Source organism: Nelumbo lutea, chromosome 2 (genome assembly GCF_056320005.1).
Source record: "Nelumbo lutea isolate HS-2025 chromosome 2, American lotus-T2T, whole genome shotgun sequence".
NCBI lineage: Eukaryota > Viridiplantae > Streptophyta > Magnoliopsida > Proteales > Nelumbonaceae > Nelumbo > Nelumbo lutea.
Window position 1 is genome coordinate 17518796 of NC_142685.1, and position 18667 is coordinate 17537462.

Below are 18667 nucleotides of genomic sequence, written 5' to 3' on the forward strand. Positions count from 1 at the left end.
TAGAAGCAAAAACACAGAGCCCCAGAAATGGCCGGATCTTCAATCAAATGCACTTTAAAATGTTTGGATACAACTACATATCTACAATTTCCCCCGTAACGTGGAATTATCTGCAGAGGCTTCAAAAAAACAAAAATTGTACAAAAAATCTTACTCCTAACAAGCTAATTAGTCTTGGACTACCTTGAATTCGATCAGAGAGAACCCTCTTTGCCATCAAAAGAGTCTTCTGAACTTCCAGTTTGCCCTGGTCGATTCTCTGTATCATCACCATCACGCCCATATCTTTTAGCACCATTACATCTACCTGGCAGAGGAACTAACCCCACGGCCGCAATCCCTTTTGCAACAACATCAACATCCCCACTGTAAAGACCCCGACTTCCTGCCACAAGCATGGTGCACTTATCATCAGCGCTAGTCAAAGCAGCAGGCAGCACATCCATCAGCTGTGGGTTAGTCTGCGTCGAACTGATGAGCAACCGCAGAGTCTCCCTTGCACCCTTCTCTACCACCGATTCGGTTTCTGGGATTAACGGGTTTACAAGTTTGGGATGTAAAGGAGGAATGGTTGTTGAAATAGCAGGGCCTGCGCTTACCAGGTACCCTTGGCCAGAGGAGCAAACATCGATCACTGGAATGTGTACAATGGGGTCACACATCAAGGGTGTAAAAGTAGGAACTGGATGCGAGCTTGGGACGTTTATAAAAGAGGAGACTGGTAACGGTATCCTAACTACTGGGTCTGGCACGAAGGCTGGAAAATCTAATGAAGGAACATCAGATAAATTTATAGATGGCTTTGATGAGGACACCGAGCTCGGCAACCTTGTAACTGAGGAAAAAGACGACAGTGGTGGCAGAGACACAGATTCAGTTGGTATGATGGGCAGTTGGGGTGATGTCACTGAATTTTGTAAGGTTGATACACAAGGAGGGCACCAACAGTAGTACGGGGAGAAAAAAGAACCACTTGAAGCTGAAATTTCTGACGAGGGAAACCTAAACGAAAGCAGATTTGAGGTTGGTGGAGAAACAGAATTTCCTAGTGATTCCAAAAAGCTCAATGGCAACAAAGGGCAAGACCCACCAAGCTCATGAGGTTTCTCATTTACTGTTTGGCTTGCACTAGATGCTTCCGTTATAGAAGTTGAAGCAACAGGCATGTTATCATTGGTTAAAACGTGACCGTCTCCACGCCACCTCAACTTATCTTTGGCCCCGGTTCTTGTGAGGGACTGGCTTCTCTGTATCCCGTCTTTGAAAGAATTTGATCGTGGACTGAGGCAGACTTGATAGGGGGCATGTGCTTTGGCTGCTGAACCACCATTATGTCGGGTACGGATAGGCTTCGATGATGCAGATGAACATTGATTGTTCTGCTCACACTCCAAATGATGGGATGCAGTATCAATTGAAGAGGTTGAAGAGACAGATGAATTTGCTTGTGTGTTGCTCACATTCGATCCAAGAAGATAAGCACGGAGGTGAGTTGCAAAGCAGTCAAGGCGTGAGTCGCTGATTCCAGTTAGCTGAGCTAGAGTAGGCTTCTTCCTGAGTAAATCTTTCATCTGTACAAAGTAGGGAAAGGGGGGAAAATTAAAATAAGGCATGCACAATATGAAAATTTGCATTCTGGCATATAAATATGGATTTGAACATTTCAGGGCTAAACTAGGAGTTTTACCCCTTACCCCCCCTCTATCTACAAAACAATTTCCTAATTAATAGTGGAAAAACTACTTTATGCAAAGACAGAAGTCCCCATGTATTGATTCTCATTTTTATAAACAAATAGGGTTGCCCCATTTACAGAATCTGGGGAGTGGTGCATGCCCAACCCAGGAAATTCTATGTACCTTTGCAAGTAACTCGATGCCAAGGAGCTTTGATTTTTCAGCACACCAGAAATACAAGACTTGAGAACCCGGGAGCCTTACAAGAAAAGAACGACCAGAATTATCAGCTGGTATTTCTTCAATTACAACTGCCATGCTTTCAGAATTGTCCTTCAATGTGGCCAGTCTTTCCGTGCAGCCATCATCCCCAATGAATGATATGCGTAGATCAGATGTAGGCAATAGTGTGAGGTTCAGATTTCCCCTGTACCAACATAAAACAGAAAAATGAAATTTGAAAGCATCAGATAGAGAACAAAAGGAGTAATGACACAATGATAAGCATTAAAAACAAGATCAAAACAGCACTCTAAAATCCAACAGATAATTGAACACAGAAATCCAGTGAAGTACATAATTATATCTTGTGATAGTAGTAATAAATTCATCATTATGTTCCCACTGCTTGTTGGAGATTCAATTATCCCTTAAAATTCAAATAAGTTTTGCAGGTTCAAGATTCATTAGGATACACGTTCAATCAAATCAGTGTGAAAGTTAAGGTTAAAATTTTGGTTCCTCCTTGTTTCTCCACAACCAAATGGGCTCAATAATATATGCAACTTCTACTAGAGCAACGTATTTTTCCCACTTCCACAGTTATCTTTTTCGAAACTGCTTGTACTTTTTTCTTTTCCCTATTGGTAAAAATTGCTCATATATTAAAGGTCCCAAATACTGACGCAAATTATCCAGCCTCCATTTGTACAACTGAAGATTCTTATTTGCTATCCACATGTTTCTTTCTGTATTTTGGTCATTAAGGAACAAGGGTGCCCATACTCCCATCATAACTCTATTCCAACTTAAGGTTATGTTGGCGTTCAGTCATTCAAGTCTTCAAGGAATAGAATAAGAACTATTGAAGGGTCTTTCTTATTCGACCAAGGCAGCTAACATTTTGTCAAGGAAAATCCAATATTAGCCTTATTAGTAACCCACTTTGACTTTCTAAAAGGCCAAGGGACTACACAGAGACAAATTTCTAAGCAGAGTAGGAAGAGCACAGCCTTGAAGCTCCAGACAAGCTTTAAATTTGACAGAAGACAAAATTACAAAATCTTTGAATTAACTCGAGTGCCATAAACATGTCTGCTGCCAATAAGACATTGATATGGATCAGATAAAAGTTTCAGAGATGCACATGCTAGACCACATGTCTACACAGGTTTCATAAAGATGCTAGGGTTGGACAAGACATACAGCCACCTCTGTATAAAAATTACACCAGAAGTCTGACTTATATTCTAATGCAATCTAAATAACACTAAAGGTCAAAATACTCAACTCAGCTAAGCCTTGTCCTAGGTATATGGGTCAGCTACATAAATCTTGTTCCATCATTCTGTTCTGTTTGGTGCCATATGTGCATTGTTAAGTTATGGGCCCTGAAGTCATTTCTCATCACTTCAAACCATGTCCCTTTTGGTCTGCCTCTAATTGTTCTAAACCCTTCAACTTGTAATAGATCACTTCTCTCAAAGAACCTCCTGCAACTTTAAAAAGAGAAACCTTTTTATGATTAATAGATCCCTGAATTTGGTTGTTCAAGTTCTGTGTTATATCAAATCATAATCATTTCCAACTACCACAAGTAAATAATAAACTGAAAACTATAAAATCTGACTTCAAGAATGGATCCAACGCATACTAAACAAAATTCTACAAAACCACCTATTGAGAGAAAGGTTTGCAGCTTGAGATAACAATTTACTTCGAATTATTAGCTGATGCCATTTAATTGGGGGGTTATAATTAACTAATTAAAACAGTATAGAGCCATCCCACTTAAAAGAATGGGTTCAGCAACAGGAATAGCAACTTCAATTTCATTTCAGGAGATTAGCAAACTTGTTAGTGCGAAATGTTATAATACCATAATTACTTTAAATTTCATTTATCTGGAACTGGCACCATTTCAGCTTGATAACAATTGTTATAAGTTTGCAAAACCTTCAGGAGATCAACTCTGATCCTGATTGACCAGGATTTATCTGTGGAAACAAGACTTGTAGCAAAATTTAATTTTTTGAATTCCAAACCATCAGAAACTCCCTCTACTTCTACTTGGTTGGGACACAGTAACTGTATCTCGAAACCGATTTGACAGAGAGAGGGCAGAAGGGGGAATATTGTCTTCTTCTTCATGGGGAAGTGGGGTTGCAACTATTTTCTTGTTTATGTTCAGTAGATAAGCAACATTGACAGGCTTAGCACAATTCTTCATTTGCGGCAGCACCATTAACTCAATTCAAATGAAACAATAATTTATTAATAACACATCTTATAAACATATAACAATAAACACTGAATAGGCCTCAGTCAGTACACATGTGCAAATTCAAAATCTGTAAAGACAGAATTTGGGAACTTTATTTCATTAAAAAAAAAAGAGATGATCAAATACATGTGCAAAGTGGCAATGGAAAAATAAGTAGGTATATGTGCAAAGTGGCAATGGAAAAAGAAATAGGTATATCAACACTCGAACATCAAATAATGGTACACAAACAGCTTACAAGCTATAACATAAAAATTAGAAGCTGAAGGTTTCCAAATGTACAAACAGGCAATACTGATCAAAAAATTGTACAAACAGGCAAGAGCATACAAGCTATTATATAAACATTAGTACCTAAAGGTTTCTAAACCTCAACTAACACCAAAATATCACTTTCAACTTCCAATTAAAACAAAACAAGTTTGACTCTGTTAACACCATAAGAAATATGGGATCTGTAAGTAAGAAGGGAACCATATAATATAGGGACATGAAACTACCTTCACTTCCTCTTATTTCAGAGACCATAATAGAACATCACAAACGCCCACTTTTACCTACAAATCAAAAGATATCTTTATTTGGAAGGATGAACATTGTCACCATTAATAAGCTGAAACATAGAATCCTGCAGTTTCTGGTAATTATCAACAAATACAGGACATATTTTCCAGCCATGTTATAATAGGTAATGAGCTTTATAGTGGTGGACAAAGTTCCAATCAAATAAAGTCGCCTTCTACAGCAATGAAATACCAATTCAAGTAAAATATTGAAAAGAAAGAACAAGCCAAAATATAGCCAACTCATACACATAATATTAAATCAAGCATTAAAAGATCAAGTGCAACAGCAGATTAAATCAAATTTGAAAAAGAACAACAAAAAACACAATTTAAGAGTGGTGATAATAAAAGGATTGATGAACTCCAATTTCATTCACAACCGTATAAACAAAACCAACTTGGAAAAGAAGAACAGAATACACAAGTAGTCAAGAAAGTTAGTAACACAAAGGAACGATTTGAACCCCATTTTTTTTATGAATGATTTGAACCCCATTAATACTACCAAAAAAAACTTCAGAGTGCAGTGCCATGAAATTGTTGAGAAAATTTTATTATCTAGCAAAGACAAAGGGAACAAATGGTTAGTGAATTATTTACTAGCAAAGCCAATCAAAGGGATAAACAATTAAAACCAGTCTCCATAGTGCCTCCCATTTAAGAGTGGTTTTAGAACAGGACATTCAAATTGCAGCAGAAATACTGGTTACAAGAATATCCCCATACAAATGTCCCATGCATATAAAGGAAATGCAATGTTTGCACCCTAAAGCAAGTCCTGTGATAGAGAATAAACAATGCCCCTGATCCAGAGAACAACATCTCAGGAGGGCCAGAAAGGCATAAATGATGCTGTCAAAAAGAAATATAGCAGGGGTTTGAATTTTTTATCCCCTTTTTTTGCAATAGATCTGGCAACTCTGTTATTAATTAATAATCGTATTTTCAAGTCAATAACGTTGTAATAATATAGCAACACGTTAAGTGAATAATATTTCATCAAAAACTCCTAGAGGCGTAAACAACTCCCCCCACACCCAAAATTATAAAAAAAAGAAAACATAAAATTCCTATACAGAAAAATACCATATTCTACTCTTTCACTTCATGCATCTGCCAACAACAATGAAAAAAATGTCCACACAAGCATAACAAGTGAAAATGATGCATGATGATTTTTTTCACTTCATAACAGGCAAACTTTAATAAATATAAAGAAGGTACAAAGTAACATCCATTTATGAAGGCAGAGATAATGGTCACACAAAGAAAAATAATAACAAATGAAACTTGAAACAAGCCATGAAAAATAGAATTTAACAGCTAACTTGCAATCAACTTCCAGATAAAAAGGCATCAGCATTCTGAACAATTGAGTATTTGTCCTCCCACACATCCATCTGTTACATCAATAAGGACAATGAAAGAGTAGAACACCATGAGCAGAGAAGAAACACCAGCAAACGAAATACTAGACGTTCTCTAGAGAACCATGACAGGTCATTTCAATGCCTGACTGCATGCAACTAATCTTACAATAGTATTTAAAACAATTAATTAAATATGATAGATCAAGAACAATGCTTTGAGAGACATCAATCATTTTGCATCGTACCTTGATTCCATCAGAAAATTTTTGCACAGAACAGAATGAAGATGTGAATGGAAACAAAAGTGCATTGTGCATATCAATGAATGAATTCGATGTGAAAAAAAAAAAAAGCGGCATGCATACATGCGTACGAACAGGTAATTTCACTACCTTGTAGCAGTTGGGCACAGAAGATTCACTTGTTTGATGACCTTTCCAACGCGAATGGAAACAAGAGGAATACACAAGCACCTCGCTAACATACCAACCTCCGATGCCTCAAAGTGCTGTTTACGAATCAAGGAGCAAAAAATTTAGCAGGAGAATAATATTAATAATTTGTATACAGTTATTGTTTCCTTATAAATGGTCGCCATAGTCTTTATTATAATATAGGTCCCAGGCAAACGAGAAAATTGTAACGGACCTGATTCAGATGAGCCAGCAAGCGATCTTCAGCGATACCGCTCGAGGCATTCAGCTTGAGCAACGGCTTCAACCTTTCATCGGCACGGCACGCCCCGCTAACCTGAAAATCCAGGGCTTGAAGCCACTGTAATACGCTTTGCTCACGATCGCTTTGCTGAAGCAACAGATCTCCATCACCTTCATCTCCAAACATACCCCTAAGCCTCTCCGTGAGCCCCCTCCCACGTCCAGAGCATCTACCACTCTCCTGCGTTGTGCTCGAAGGTCCGGTAGATCCACCGCAAGAGATTTCGTTCTCCATCGAGGAAACACCAGATGATTGTTCATCAAACATGTCATCTGTAGATTGAATTTCGTTATCTGAACCATCGGTTTTTTCATCGTCAGCAAATTTCTCCTTTTTTGAGTTAACCATTATGAATCTCCCAAAATTAATGAATCTAATTGCAATTATATAAACGTCCCAGGATCCGGATCCTTGACCGTTGTGCCAGAAATGGGGATCCACTCTATAGGAACCTAAAATTACAGAAATCGAACAAGAGATCGATCAAGAACCCTAACTAACAAGTGCGAAGGCGTAGACAAATCGATCAGAAAAGAACGCCGAACAAGAAATCAGATTAAGCGCTATTATAATTAGAAAGAAGCAAGAGGCGGTTATGAGAAATTAAGGGCGCCGAGAAGGAAACAGAAATCACCTCAAACGTCGCTGCAATTGAAGAATGAAGATTAAGATAAGCCGGTCAGGGCACATTACATATATATCATGTGGAGACCCTGCGGACTTGAAAGAGTTCATTAATTATGCTTTTGTGGGGATTTTAGATCCGACGGCAAATGTTTGCAGAATGGCATCTGTCCACGTCACTTTTTTAAATGGCCCCCACTCCTGGTCCGTCGGAACCACACAAACCGACATATTCCACCAAGATTCTACTTACGTCAGCTGATATTTTGAAGTGGTTTTTTTCAATGAGAACGCTACTCCTACTCCTGCCCGGATCTGCTCTTCATTAATCATTCCTCACAACGCGTCCAAGCCGCCCATCGAGAACATCGCCGCGCCGCGCCGGGCTTTGCACTTATGATAAGGTTTATAGTTTAGGTCTGATTTAGTCCGGCTCGGAATTACACAAGTACTGGCCCAGGTCTATAGGCCCAGGTCAGGCTGGATCTGATTAGAGGCCAATATCATTTATATATAAAATATTATATAAATATATTTTAAATGACAAAATATGCATATAAATTTATTTTGTATATTATATAATATAAAATATTATATATAATATAAATTATATATATATATAATGTTATAATATTTATATATAAAATATAATATAATGTAAAATAATATATATGTATATATACATTATATATCAAATATGTAAATTTATCTTCAAAAAATATAAGTTTAAATATATACGAGCCGAACTTAAAGTATCAAACACAAACCTGATTCTAAAATTTGCAAATCTGATATAGGCCCGAGCCTGAACACAAAATCCAGTCCGACCGGGCCAGTCTGAAATGATCACCCCTATTGAAGGTGCGGTGTGTGAGTAACTAATCCCGATTGTTCGTACATAGGGAAGTAATCTGACCAATGGTTTTAGTTTGAATGGCGCAATGCATGTGCACCGTGCAGACAGAGAAACAGAGAGAGAAAAACTGGAAGGAAGGAATCAGGGTGCTTGCGCACGGTCAGATTCGGAGTCAAGCATGGATGTTCTCGTATGATGGTGATGGTTTGAACATGGCGGATCCAGACCTTTCATCACTAGCATAGACATTATCATTAGATTTAATTTAGTCATTTTAGCAATTAACATAATTTTTTTAAAGATGCCCATAGGTATATTAATCCATTAAATCATTGCTCAGATAAAAATTAAACCATGTATCGGGTATCGTATTCAGAGCAGAGGTAGGGTATTTTCAGGGTATTTGGTTTGGTTTACGTTTATTCATTGATTGAAAAACTGAGAAACAGGAGTTTATGATATATAAGTACTATTAGGCACAACATCAGTAAAATGCTAATAGATGTCTATCTCTTTTAGGAAGCTCCAAAATGAAGTTTCTTAAAGCATTTGCAAACTTCCATACATACAAATGCATTTGTTGATGGGGCACTTATGTGGCACCGCCAATAAAACCTTTACTCAATAAACATAATTGAAACCAAAAATATACATTATTGAGGGGCCAAAACCTAGAAAACCTAGATAGGGGGTCAAAAGCTAGAAAATATGGGTAAGGGAGCTAATATAAATGGAACTTAAATAGATTTTATAGGAATTTTGAACGCATAGGAGGGGGAGGGGGGCATGACTCCTCTTATGTTTGAAAAATATAGAAACACTTGGATTACACTAGGAAAATATATACAAATTTTATAAATACATTAGTAACACTAAATTTATAGTCAAATAACCATAAATAATGTATAAATATATATGGTGTATATAAAAAATATATTTTATTTAATATAATAGAACACATAGATATCATACAATGTATTAATTAAGAGTTCAAGATGGACCTATGACAAAAAGGTTAACCAAATACTAAATTATCATTTAATAATTTATAAAAAAAAAATATACAACTTTAACTTAAAATATATCAAATCTATTAAAATTTCTAAGATATATATCATATGCAAATTCATAAATTTTAATTATTAAATAATTATTTCATTATTAACATTTTTATTTCTATAATTTTTTTGAAATTAAAAATCATTTTTCATATAAATGTAAATTAGTGGATTTGATAAATTCAATTTAATATTATATTCTTGAATATTTTGTAAACAAATGTTTTATTTTTTTGTAAATAATAAATATATTGTCATTTAATATAAAATCTAAAATCTAAATTAAAATATTAATTAATAATTATAAAACTATATAAAATTCGTAAGATATATATTATGTGCAAATTTATAAATTTTAAGTAGTAAGATAATTATTATATTATTAATATTTTATTTGTATAAATTTCTTGAGATTAAAATTTTTTGATGTAAATATAGAATTGACAGATTATTTATTCCATTTGTTTATAAACTACTAATTTTAAATATTATTATTTTTTTAATTTTTAATTACAGTTGTTAAACATAAGTGTTGATTATTTATTTGAATAGACAAATTAACCAAATTTATCAAGAGCGCAGGCAACTCTATGACTTGTACGTCCTAAAAAGTAGATATTGGCAACTTGAAATTGTTGCAAAAGGCTCCTGCAATCAGCGGTAATTGCAAAAGTCTCCTGACACATGCATATGTGATCTTAGGGTTTTAAGGCTTTGTTCTTACAACTGCAAAGACTAATTCACCTTTGTGATTTCTCGAAACAAAGGTGGTAAGCAATCGTGTTTTGGAAGAAGGGGTAATTAGTCATTTAAAGGTGGTAAGCAATCATGTGGCATTCATCATCATTCATGGAGGAGGGGGTGTGTTATTAGTCAAAGCTTTTCCAATATTATACTTTTTACCTTTTCCGACATAGATTTACCCTAAAAATTCGTGTTTAACACTTCTATTTTTTTGTTTTATTGAAAAATGTTATCAACAGTCCAATGACTACTGTTTTTTTTTTTTTTTTCAAAAATTTGCAATGATGGTAAAGTTGGAAAACAATGTTGAAGATTACGGTGGGTCCCACATATGAGCACAAAAAGCTTGTAGAGGCCGCAGGGGAATAGTCTAAGGGTGGCCACTCCAACAAGAAGTTAGTTGAGGTAAGAGAGAGATAATCGAGGTGTGCCAAGGTGGGGAAGAGTGCAAGAGTGAATCTAGTGGAAGTACATGAGAGTTGTGCCTTCTTCTTGAGTCCGGCTTCAGTAAGGGCCAAGCCCGTTCCAACAGCCTTTGCAGCTTTGCCTTGGAAATATCGCCATAGTTATGTGATTTATTTTATGGGAGATATTTCCAATGCAAAGTTGCAAGGGACTTCTCAAAGGGTGCGAGCACCGACTTGCCCTAATAGAAGCCGAACTCCTTCTTCTTTTACCTTACTATATTTAGGATAGCCGATGCAAGGTTGTAAAGGCTGTTTGAACAGTGTTCGAAGAGGCCTTGCACTGACTGAAGCCGATCTCTCTTTAACTGTTTGATGGAAATTATTGAGATGCCCCCTCCAAGCCTATGAATTGCTGAGAATGCCCTTCAAGGCATGCCACATGGCACTTTCTCATTGGCGTAGGAAATTGTATTGCACCAAATATCATTTAAGAGATACTAATCATCCATTTCCTTAGAATTAGTTTGGGAATATATATATATATACACTAGTGGGCCCCTGTGATGCAAAGGAAAATGATGTTCGGATTTATAGAGCTTAAAACATATTGCTCTATCGAGCTATAAAATCCGGGGGTAGGGATGACAATTTTCCCCATCCCCGCTCGGTACCTGGCCTCCCGACCAAACAGGGATGGGGAGTCAAATCCACACCCTCCTTGACCCTAATTATATATATGTGTATTATATTAAGTATATACTATTATTTATGTTATTTGATGATATTATTTATATTATATATATCAAACTATATTTAAAATATTATTTGCATTCTAACTTCTCCTTTATTTTAAATAATTTTTTTTTCTCAAAACAAACTTTTAATTAAAAAATTCAGGGATTTGGGTCCCCAATAGGGAACTCACCTTTGTCGGGGACCAAGGGTGGAGGCTAAATATTTTTCCCTAATGAGGACTAGGCTCAAGGACGGGTATTAATTTAAAACTCAGGGTCGGGAATAGGGAGCACGATTCCCGCCATGAACATGCTTATTGCCATTTGGGGTCATCCCCCAAACCCATAAATATAGTTCCAATAATAATGGCAATTATAAATGTAGTATCAAAAATTATTAAAATTATTTATTTGAATAATTGGAAATTTTATGATTTAACTTTCACTGAATTAAATTACCAAAATGAACAATAGTTAGTAATTAAATTACCAAAATCACTAATTATCGTAAAAAAATTATAGTAAATATCGAAATTACTGAAAATGTACAAAATAATTTGATATTTATTGAAATTAATTATCCATTAAAATTATTTAAAATTTTTAATTATTATTTGATAATACCATTAAATATTAATAAATTGACCAAAATAATTGAAAATGTAAAAATAAATTTATATTTATTGAAATCAAATTTTCAATGAAAAACTACTAGTAATTTTTAATTATTAAATTAGTATTTATTAATATCTTAATTAGTTATTCATTATTTCTGTAATTATTGATTTAATAATTAATTTTTAAAAGTTTATGAAATTAAATTTCCAAAATCATTAACTTTTAGCAAGTAATTTTCAGTAATTAAATTTTATAATTTACCAAAATTATGGCAAATTATAGTTTAAGTGTTGATATTTACTAAATAATATTAGTAAATATTAGAAATATGAAAAATATTTCATAAATAAATTTAACTACCCAAATTAATTAATTAGAAAGTTTAACTAATTTAATAATTACCAAAATTATTCTGCAATAACAAACATCCAAGTTTATGCAAAACTAAATTTAGTGATTACTAATTAGCAAATTTAAATATTTTAATAATTACAAAAAAGTTATGGATATTTAAATGTAATAATTATTAATAAATAATAATCTTCTAAATTGCATAATTCTATGAATTGGAAATTAATATTTACTAATCATTTTTAGAAATTTATACAGTAATTTTAATAAATTACAATAATTCCATTAATTATTTAATATTAACAGAAATTTTGAATTCATTTTTAGATAATGAATCTACCAATTTTAATGAATAATAATTTGGTTATTTAGTAATCTTATATACATACATACATATATATAGGCTTGTTCTGACAACAAAAATACAAGCAAAAAATTACGGAACCATTTTGGCCATCGGTTTCCAGGTCGACGGTTTGAACAAAGAGCTCGTTCTAACAACAAAAATTATAGGAAAAAATTGAGTGTGTGTGGTTCATTAAGTAGTATCATATGTGTTATGCTGTTCAAGTGAGTGACTCATACAACTCGAAAACAAAACTGTTATGGGCATCAGTTTTTGGGTTGACGGTCGACCATCCAGTTCGAATGGATGGCCTTCGACCGCTTGGGTTAATGGGTCGTTGACTAATTCAACGGTTTTTGGCCAGGGACCGGGATTGGGGTAAAATGAAATCGGTTACTTAGACGGTTTCCAATTAAAATAATAAAAAATGGCAGTTTGACCGTCCGGTTTGAACGGACGACCTGTTTTGACAACAAAAATTACATGCAAAAAATTGAGTGTGTGAGGTCCATTAAGCAGTATCATGTGTGTTATGTCACTCGAGCGTGTGATATATATATACATATATATAGGCTTGTTCTGACAACAAAAATACAAACAAAAAATTACGGAACCATTTTGGCCATTGGTTTCTAGGTCAACGGTTTGAACAGAGAGCCCGTTCTAACAACAAAAATCATAGGTAAAAAATTGAGTGTGAGAGGTTCATTAAGTAGTACCATATGTGTTATGTCATTCAAGTGTGTGACTCATACAACTCGAAAATGAAACTGTTCTAGGCATCGATTTTTGAGTTGACGGTTCAACCATCTAGTTTGAATGGATGGCCTTCGACCGCTTGGGTTAATGGGTCATTGACTAATTCAACGGTTTTTGTCCAGGGACCGAGATTGGGGTAAAATGAAATCGGTTACTTAGATGGTTCCCAATTAAAATAATAAAAAAAATGGCGATTTGACCATCCGGTTTGAACGGATGACCTGTTTTGACAACAAAAAAATTACATGCAAAAAATTGAGAGTGTGAGGTCCATTAAGCAGTATCATGTGTGTTATGTCACTCAAGCGTGTGCTATATATATAGGCTTGTTTTGACAATAAAAATACAAACAAAAAATTACGGAACCATTTTGGCCACCGGTTTCCAGGTCAACGGTTTGAACAGAGAGCCCATTCTAACAAAAAAATTATAGGCAAAAAATTGAGTGTGTGCGGTTCATTAAGTAGTATCATATGTGTTATGCCATTCAAGTGTGTGGCTCATACAACTCGAAAATGAAATTGTTCTGGGCATCGGTTTTTAGGTTGACGGTTCGACCATCTAGTTCGAATGGATGGCCTTCGACTGCTTGGGTTAATGGGTTGTTGACTAATTCAATGGTTTTTGGCCTGTGACTGGGATTGGGGTAAAATGAAATCGGTTACTTAGAGAGTTTCCAATTAAAATAATAAAAAAATGGCAGTTTGACCGTCCGGTTAAAACGAACGACCTGTTTTGACAACAAAAATTACATGCAAAAAATTGAGTGTGTGAGGTCCATTAAGCAGTATCATGTGTGTTATGTCACTCGAGCATGCGACTTATATGACACGAAAATGGAATTATCCTGGCCACCGGTTTTTGGATCAATGGTTTAACCGTCCAGTTCGAATGGATGACCCGTTCTAAAAACAAAAATTTAAAAATAAAAAACAACCAAAAATCATTGGACGGGTCAACAGGTCGACGATTCAACTGCCTGGGTCAATGGGTTGTTGACTGATTCAACGGTTTTTTGCCAGGGACTGGGATTGGGGTAAAACGGAACCGGTTGTCTAGACGGTTCCCGAGCCAAAATGTCCGTTCGTTCGATTTCATGGCGGTTCGTAAACCACGGTTTTTTATGCTTTTGGATTTTTACTATTCAAAGGTTTCTTCTACTGTGAGCTTTATTCAATCGTGTGCATTTTGTTCCTTTTTTTTCATTTTCTACTTTTTTTTTATGTTTGGTCTTCTTCTTCTTCTTCAAGACCCTCCAGGGTTTACCACCATTTTATTTCTTCCCTTTTGTTTTTTTCTTTAGGTTCTTTGTGCAATATTTTTTTTTCTTACAAGACGATCTGCTTTGTCTCTTTCTTTGATTACATGTATGTTTAGCTTTGTCTCAAAGCGGAACTTTGGACTAAACTTTCTGATTTTTTCCAGTTTGGTGGATTTACCATCATGTTTTTTCCTATATTTGAGGCCACTTTGGATTTATCTTTCAAGGTTTTGGAATCCATTGCAATGTCCATCCTTCCCATGACTATGACTACAAAGTTATTTTGTCTAATTATTGACATCTACAAAAAACAACATGAAAATGGAACTGTTTTGGCCATTGGTTTCCAGGTCGATAGTTTGACCGTCTGGTTCGAACGGATGGCTTGTTTTGACAACAAAAATTAAAAAAATAAAAAACAATTAAAAATAAAAATGGCCAAAAGCCATTGAACAGGTCGACGGTTTAACTACCCAGGTCAATAGGTCGTTGATTGATTCAACGATTTTTGGCCAGGGACCGGGTTTGGGGTAAAATGGAACCGGTTGCCTGGACAGTTCCTGAGCCGAATGGTCCTATGGTTTGAGTCAACTGGGAGTTCTCGATGTGAAACAAAGGACAAATATGAAGTATAACTAAACTATCATTGTAATATCGTATTCTTTTATATGAGATGCTTTGTTGAAGCAGTGTTTAAAAAAGAGCACATAATAATCTCTTTTAAGTGTATATGAGTTTCAAAACTTGAATACTTATAATTGCAAATTTCTTATTAAGAAACATTCTCTTTTTTAATATAGCATATAGCAATGTTATAATTCTATTTCATAGGGCATTGGGGCCCCTCTGCTAGTTAAATATCTATTATGATCTATGAGAATATTTCCATATCATAAAACTATGTACCCAGAAAAATACATGTTTTCTTATTTTGTTGTTGAAGACAGCAATAAAAATACTTGCCAAATAATCCATTAAAAGCAGTGTTCAAAGGGATTTTTGTATATACACTTGCACTCAAATCTTGGGTCCAGATGTATTAAGCACAATGAGGGAGGATGTGTGATACATGTCCCACTTAATGTGCCATTCATACAAACATTTTTATTCGTTAGACAGAGATTATCCATTATTTTCTTATTTTTTGTTAAAATAATTAAAAATAAAAAACAATGAAAAAGAAAAACATAAATGAATCTCAACTCCCAACACGTTTAGATTTCCTTTTTCATTGTTTTTATTTTTAATTATTTTAATAAAAATAAAAAAATAATGAAAATTTTCTATTAAAGGAATAAAATCGTATGAATAAAAATCAATGGAACATGTGTCACAGATCTATTACATGTATACTAATTGTGCTTACCTAATATGTCCGGTGCGTCGGGACCCAAATTCAAGATACCGTAGCCGTGCCATTGTACAAAGAAAATCAGGGTGAAATAGTCCAATGACTTTCTCAAGGTTCAGGCTGAGTGGGCTACACTTGCTTGAAGGACACCGCCACCTAGAACTTGCCCTGATCAAATGTATTACTATGTGTTCACACAATACTGTAGTGGCATGCATGGTGTGGTGAGTGCCTGAACCTCACTGTGATCACCTGAAAGGTGTCAAACACTAATCCATTTATTCCTATTATAAATACCCAACCATTCCTCTCGCCGCTTCACCTCAATTCATCAATAGAGAATCTCTTTCCCGTCTCAACAACTTGTACACAATGGCCAAGTCTTCTCTGTTTTCTGTTTGTCTTTGCCTTATTGTATTGTGTCATGTTTGTTTAGCTCAGACGTGGCAGCGACAACGGCAAGGCCAGTCCCCAACACAACGCCGTTCCATGGGCAAAGAACAAAACAGGTGCCGAGTTGAGAACTTGGACGCCCTCGAACCTACTCGCCGGAGAGAGGCCGAGGCTGGTTTCGTTGAGGAATGGGACGAAAACAACAACCAATTTCAGTGTGCTGGTGTTGCTGCTTCTCGTGTTACTATCCAACCCAAGGGCCTCTCTTTGCCCTCGTATTACAATGCACACAGGCTCATATATATTGTTGAAGGCAAGCTATCTCTATCTCTTCCTGCTGATCTAAACCCATGCATCTTCGTTACTATTCCAGTTTCGAATCCATACATGTGCATGTTCTGTGACTAATGATGAGCCTCTGATCCATGCACAGGGAAGGGAGTTTTAGGGTTATCCATTCCTGGTTGCCCCGAAACATTTCAATCCTTCCAGCAATCTCAACAATCCGAAGAAGAAGAAGAAGACAGAAGCCGGAGATTCCAGGATCAGCATCAGAAGATCAGATCCGTGAAACAAGGAGACATCGTTGCTGTGCCAGACGGGGTTGCACATTGGATGTACAACAATGGCAATGCACACCTTGTTGCTGTTAGCATCTTTGACATTGCCAACAGCTTCAACCAGCTTGATGATAGAAAAAGAGTAAAAATTCTAACTCATTCATTGAACCTTATTATAAACTGGTTGCTTATTCATCCAAAAAAAAAAGCAGAATCATATCATTTGCTTACAATTGACCATTTTATGTGTACGTTTAGCAATTTTACCTTGCTGGTAACTCACAACAACAGCAAGAAGAGCAGCAGCAACAGCAACACGGTGAATCCTTCTCCAGACGTGAGAAGGCTGGGCAGCAGAGCTCTTCACAAGAACAAAGACAGCAACAAAAAGGGGGCAAGTCGTCATACCAACATGATCAGAAGGCCAGACAAGAGAACTCTGCTAACATCTTCAGCGGTTTTGACACTGAGACGTTGGCCCAAGCTTTCGGTGTAAGCACGGAGACGGCAAGAAAGCTACAAGGTGAAAATGATCAGAGGGGAGGAATTGTTAATGTTGAGAAAGAGCTTCGGATGATTATGCCAACTTCTAGCGATGAAGAGGACGAAGAATATGCACAAGAACAACAAATGGGTGCAAATGGTGTAGAGGAGGCGATTTGCAACATGGTATTTAGACAGAACATTGAAAAACCGAAGCATGCTGATTTCTACAGTCCATATGGAGGACGCGTCACCATCCTCAATAGTCAAAACCTTCCAATTCTCCAGACCCTCCAACTCAGTGCTGAGAGAGGAACTCTCTACCAGGTTACAATAAGCTTCTCCCTCTCTCTTTCTCATTACTGATCAATCTATCGTATGTGTTTGTTTTTCTTCTTCTTAATTAGTTGCATTAATTAATTGTTGAATTGTGGCCTCGATAATTTGCGCAGAATGCTATGTTGTCCCCTCACTGGAACATCAATGCACACGGCATCATCTATGTTCTTAGTGGAGATGCTCGGGTTCAAGTTGTTGATAACTCTGGACAAACAGTCTACAATGGCCAGCTTCGTCGTGATCAACTCTTGATCCTTCCACAAAACTTTGCCATAGCTATACAAGCTGGAGAGAATGGCTTCGAATGGGTATCATTCAAGACTAATGACAATGCAATGGTAAGCACTCTTGCCGGGAGAAATTCAGTCATTCGTGCCATGCCTGAAGAGGTGCTCACCAACTCATACCAGATTTCCAGAGAGGAAGCTAGGAGGTTGAAGTTCAATAGACAGGAAACACGGGTCTTGTCTTCAAGGTCTAGTTCGGCTACTTTGATGTGAAATAAGAGTCCAATTAAAGTCAGGTAGGTAGGTTAGCCTGTGCCTGAGCTTTGTGTTTAGATCCATAATAAATAAAGCACAAATTAAATTCCTCAACTATGAACATGGGATTCAGTGCCCCTTTTGGAAAGCTTTTCATGCAGTGGCTTGCTGCGTTGCAAGGTAGGCCCCATACAGAAAGTAGATTTGAGAAAATGACTTCTCAGTGAAGCTAGTTTATATGGTAATTGATTATGACATATTTGGAATCGGGTGTTTGACGGGTGAGGGTCGAATCCGGTTTGGATCTGAACCTCTAATATAATCTTCTTCATCCATGCAGCAATAACCGTGCAACCATCTCAGGAACCGGAAAAAGATGATTGAAAATGATCCTCTACTGTCAGGGTGACCCAAGTCATGGGATCCTCCTAGTTGCAAATCATCGTTAACACAAAGTATTCATTAACCC

General features: G+C 36.1%; 2 protein-coding genes across 3 annotated transcripts; one reads left to right on the forward strand and one right to left on the reverse strand.

The window, feature by feature from the left end:
* On the reverse strand, window positions 1-7581 carry LOC148868903 (uncharacterized). 2 transcript variants are annotated; one of them, XM_088971636.1, is made up of 5 exons: window positions 7467-7581; window positions 6764-7284; window positions 6508-6623; window positions 1860-2103; window positions 1-1571 (listed from the first exon to the last, which is right to left on the reverse strand). In XM_088971636.1, the coding sequence occupies exons 2-5, from the start codon at window positions 7178-7180 to the stop codon at window positions 195-197; spliced, it is 2154 nt and encodes a 717-aa protein (XP_088827762.1). In that variant the 5' UTR covers window positions 7181-7284; window positions 7467-7581; the 3' UTR covers window positions 1-194. The 2 variants fall into 2 exon arrangements, with proteins under 2 accessions (XP_088827762.1, XP_088827761.1); XM_088971635.1 differs by having other exon boundaries at window positions 6764-7508.
* An 8672-nt stretch (window positions 7582-16253) lies between these two features.
* On the forward strand, window positions 16254-18315 carry LOC148868904 (11S globulin seed storage protein Ana o 2.0101-like). The gene is made up of 4 exons (XM_088967789.1): window positions 16254-16647; window positions 16768-17036; window positions 17153-17704; window positions 17830-18315. Exons 1-4 carry the CDS (start codon window positions 16314-16316, stop codon window positions 18214-18216), a joined length of 1542 nt encoding a protein of 513 aa, XP_088823915.1. The 5' UTR covers window positions 16254-16313; the 3' UTR covers window positions 18217-18315.
* Window positions 18316-18667: the final 352 nt, after the last annotated feature.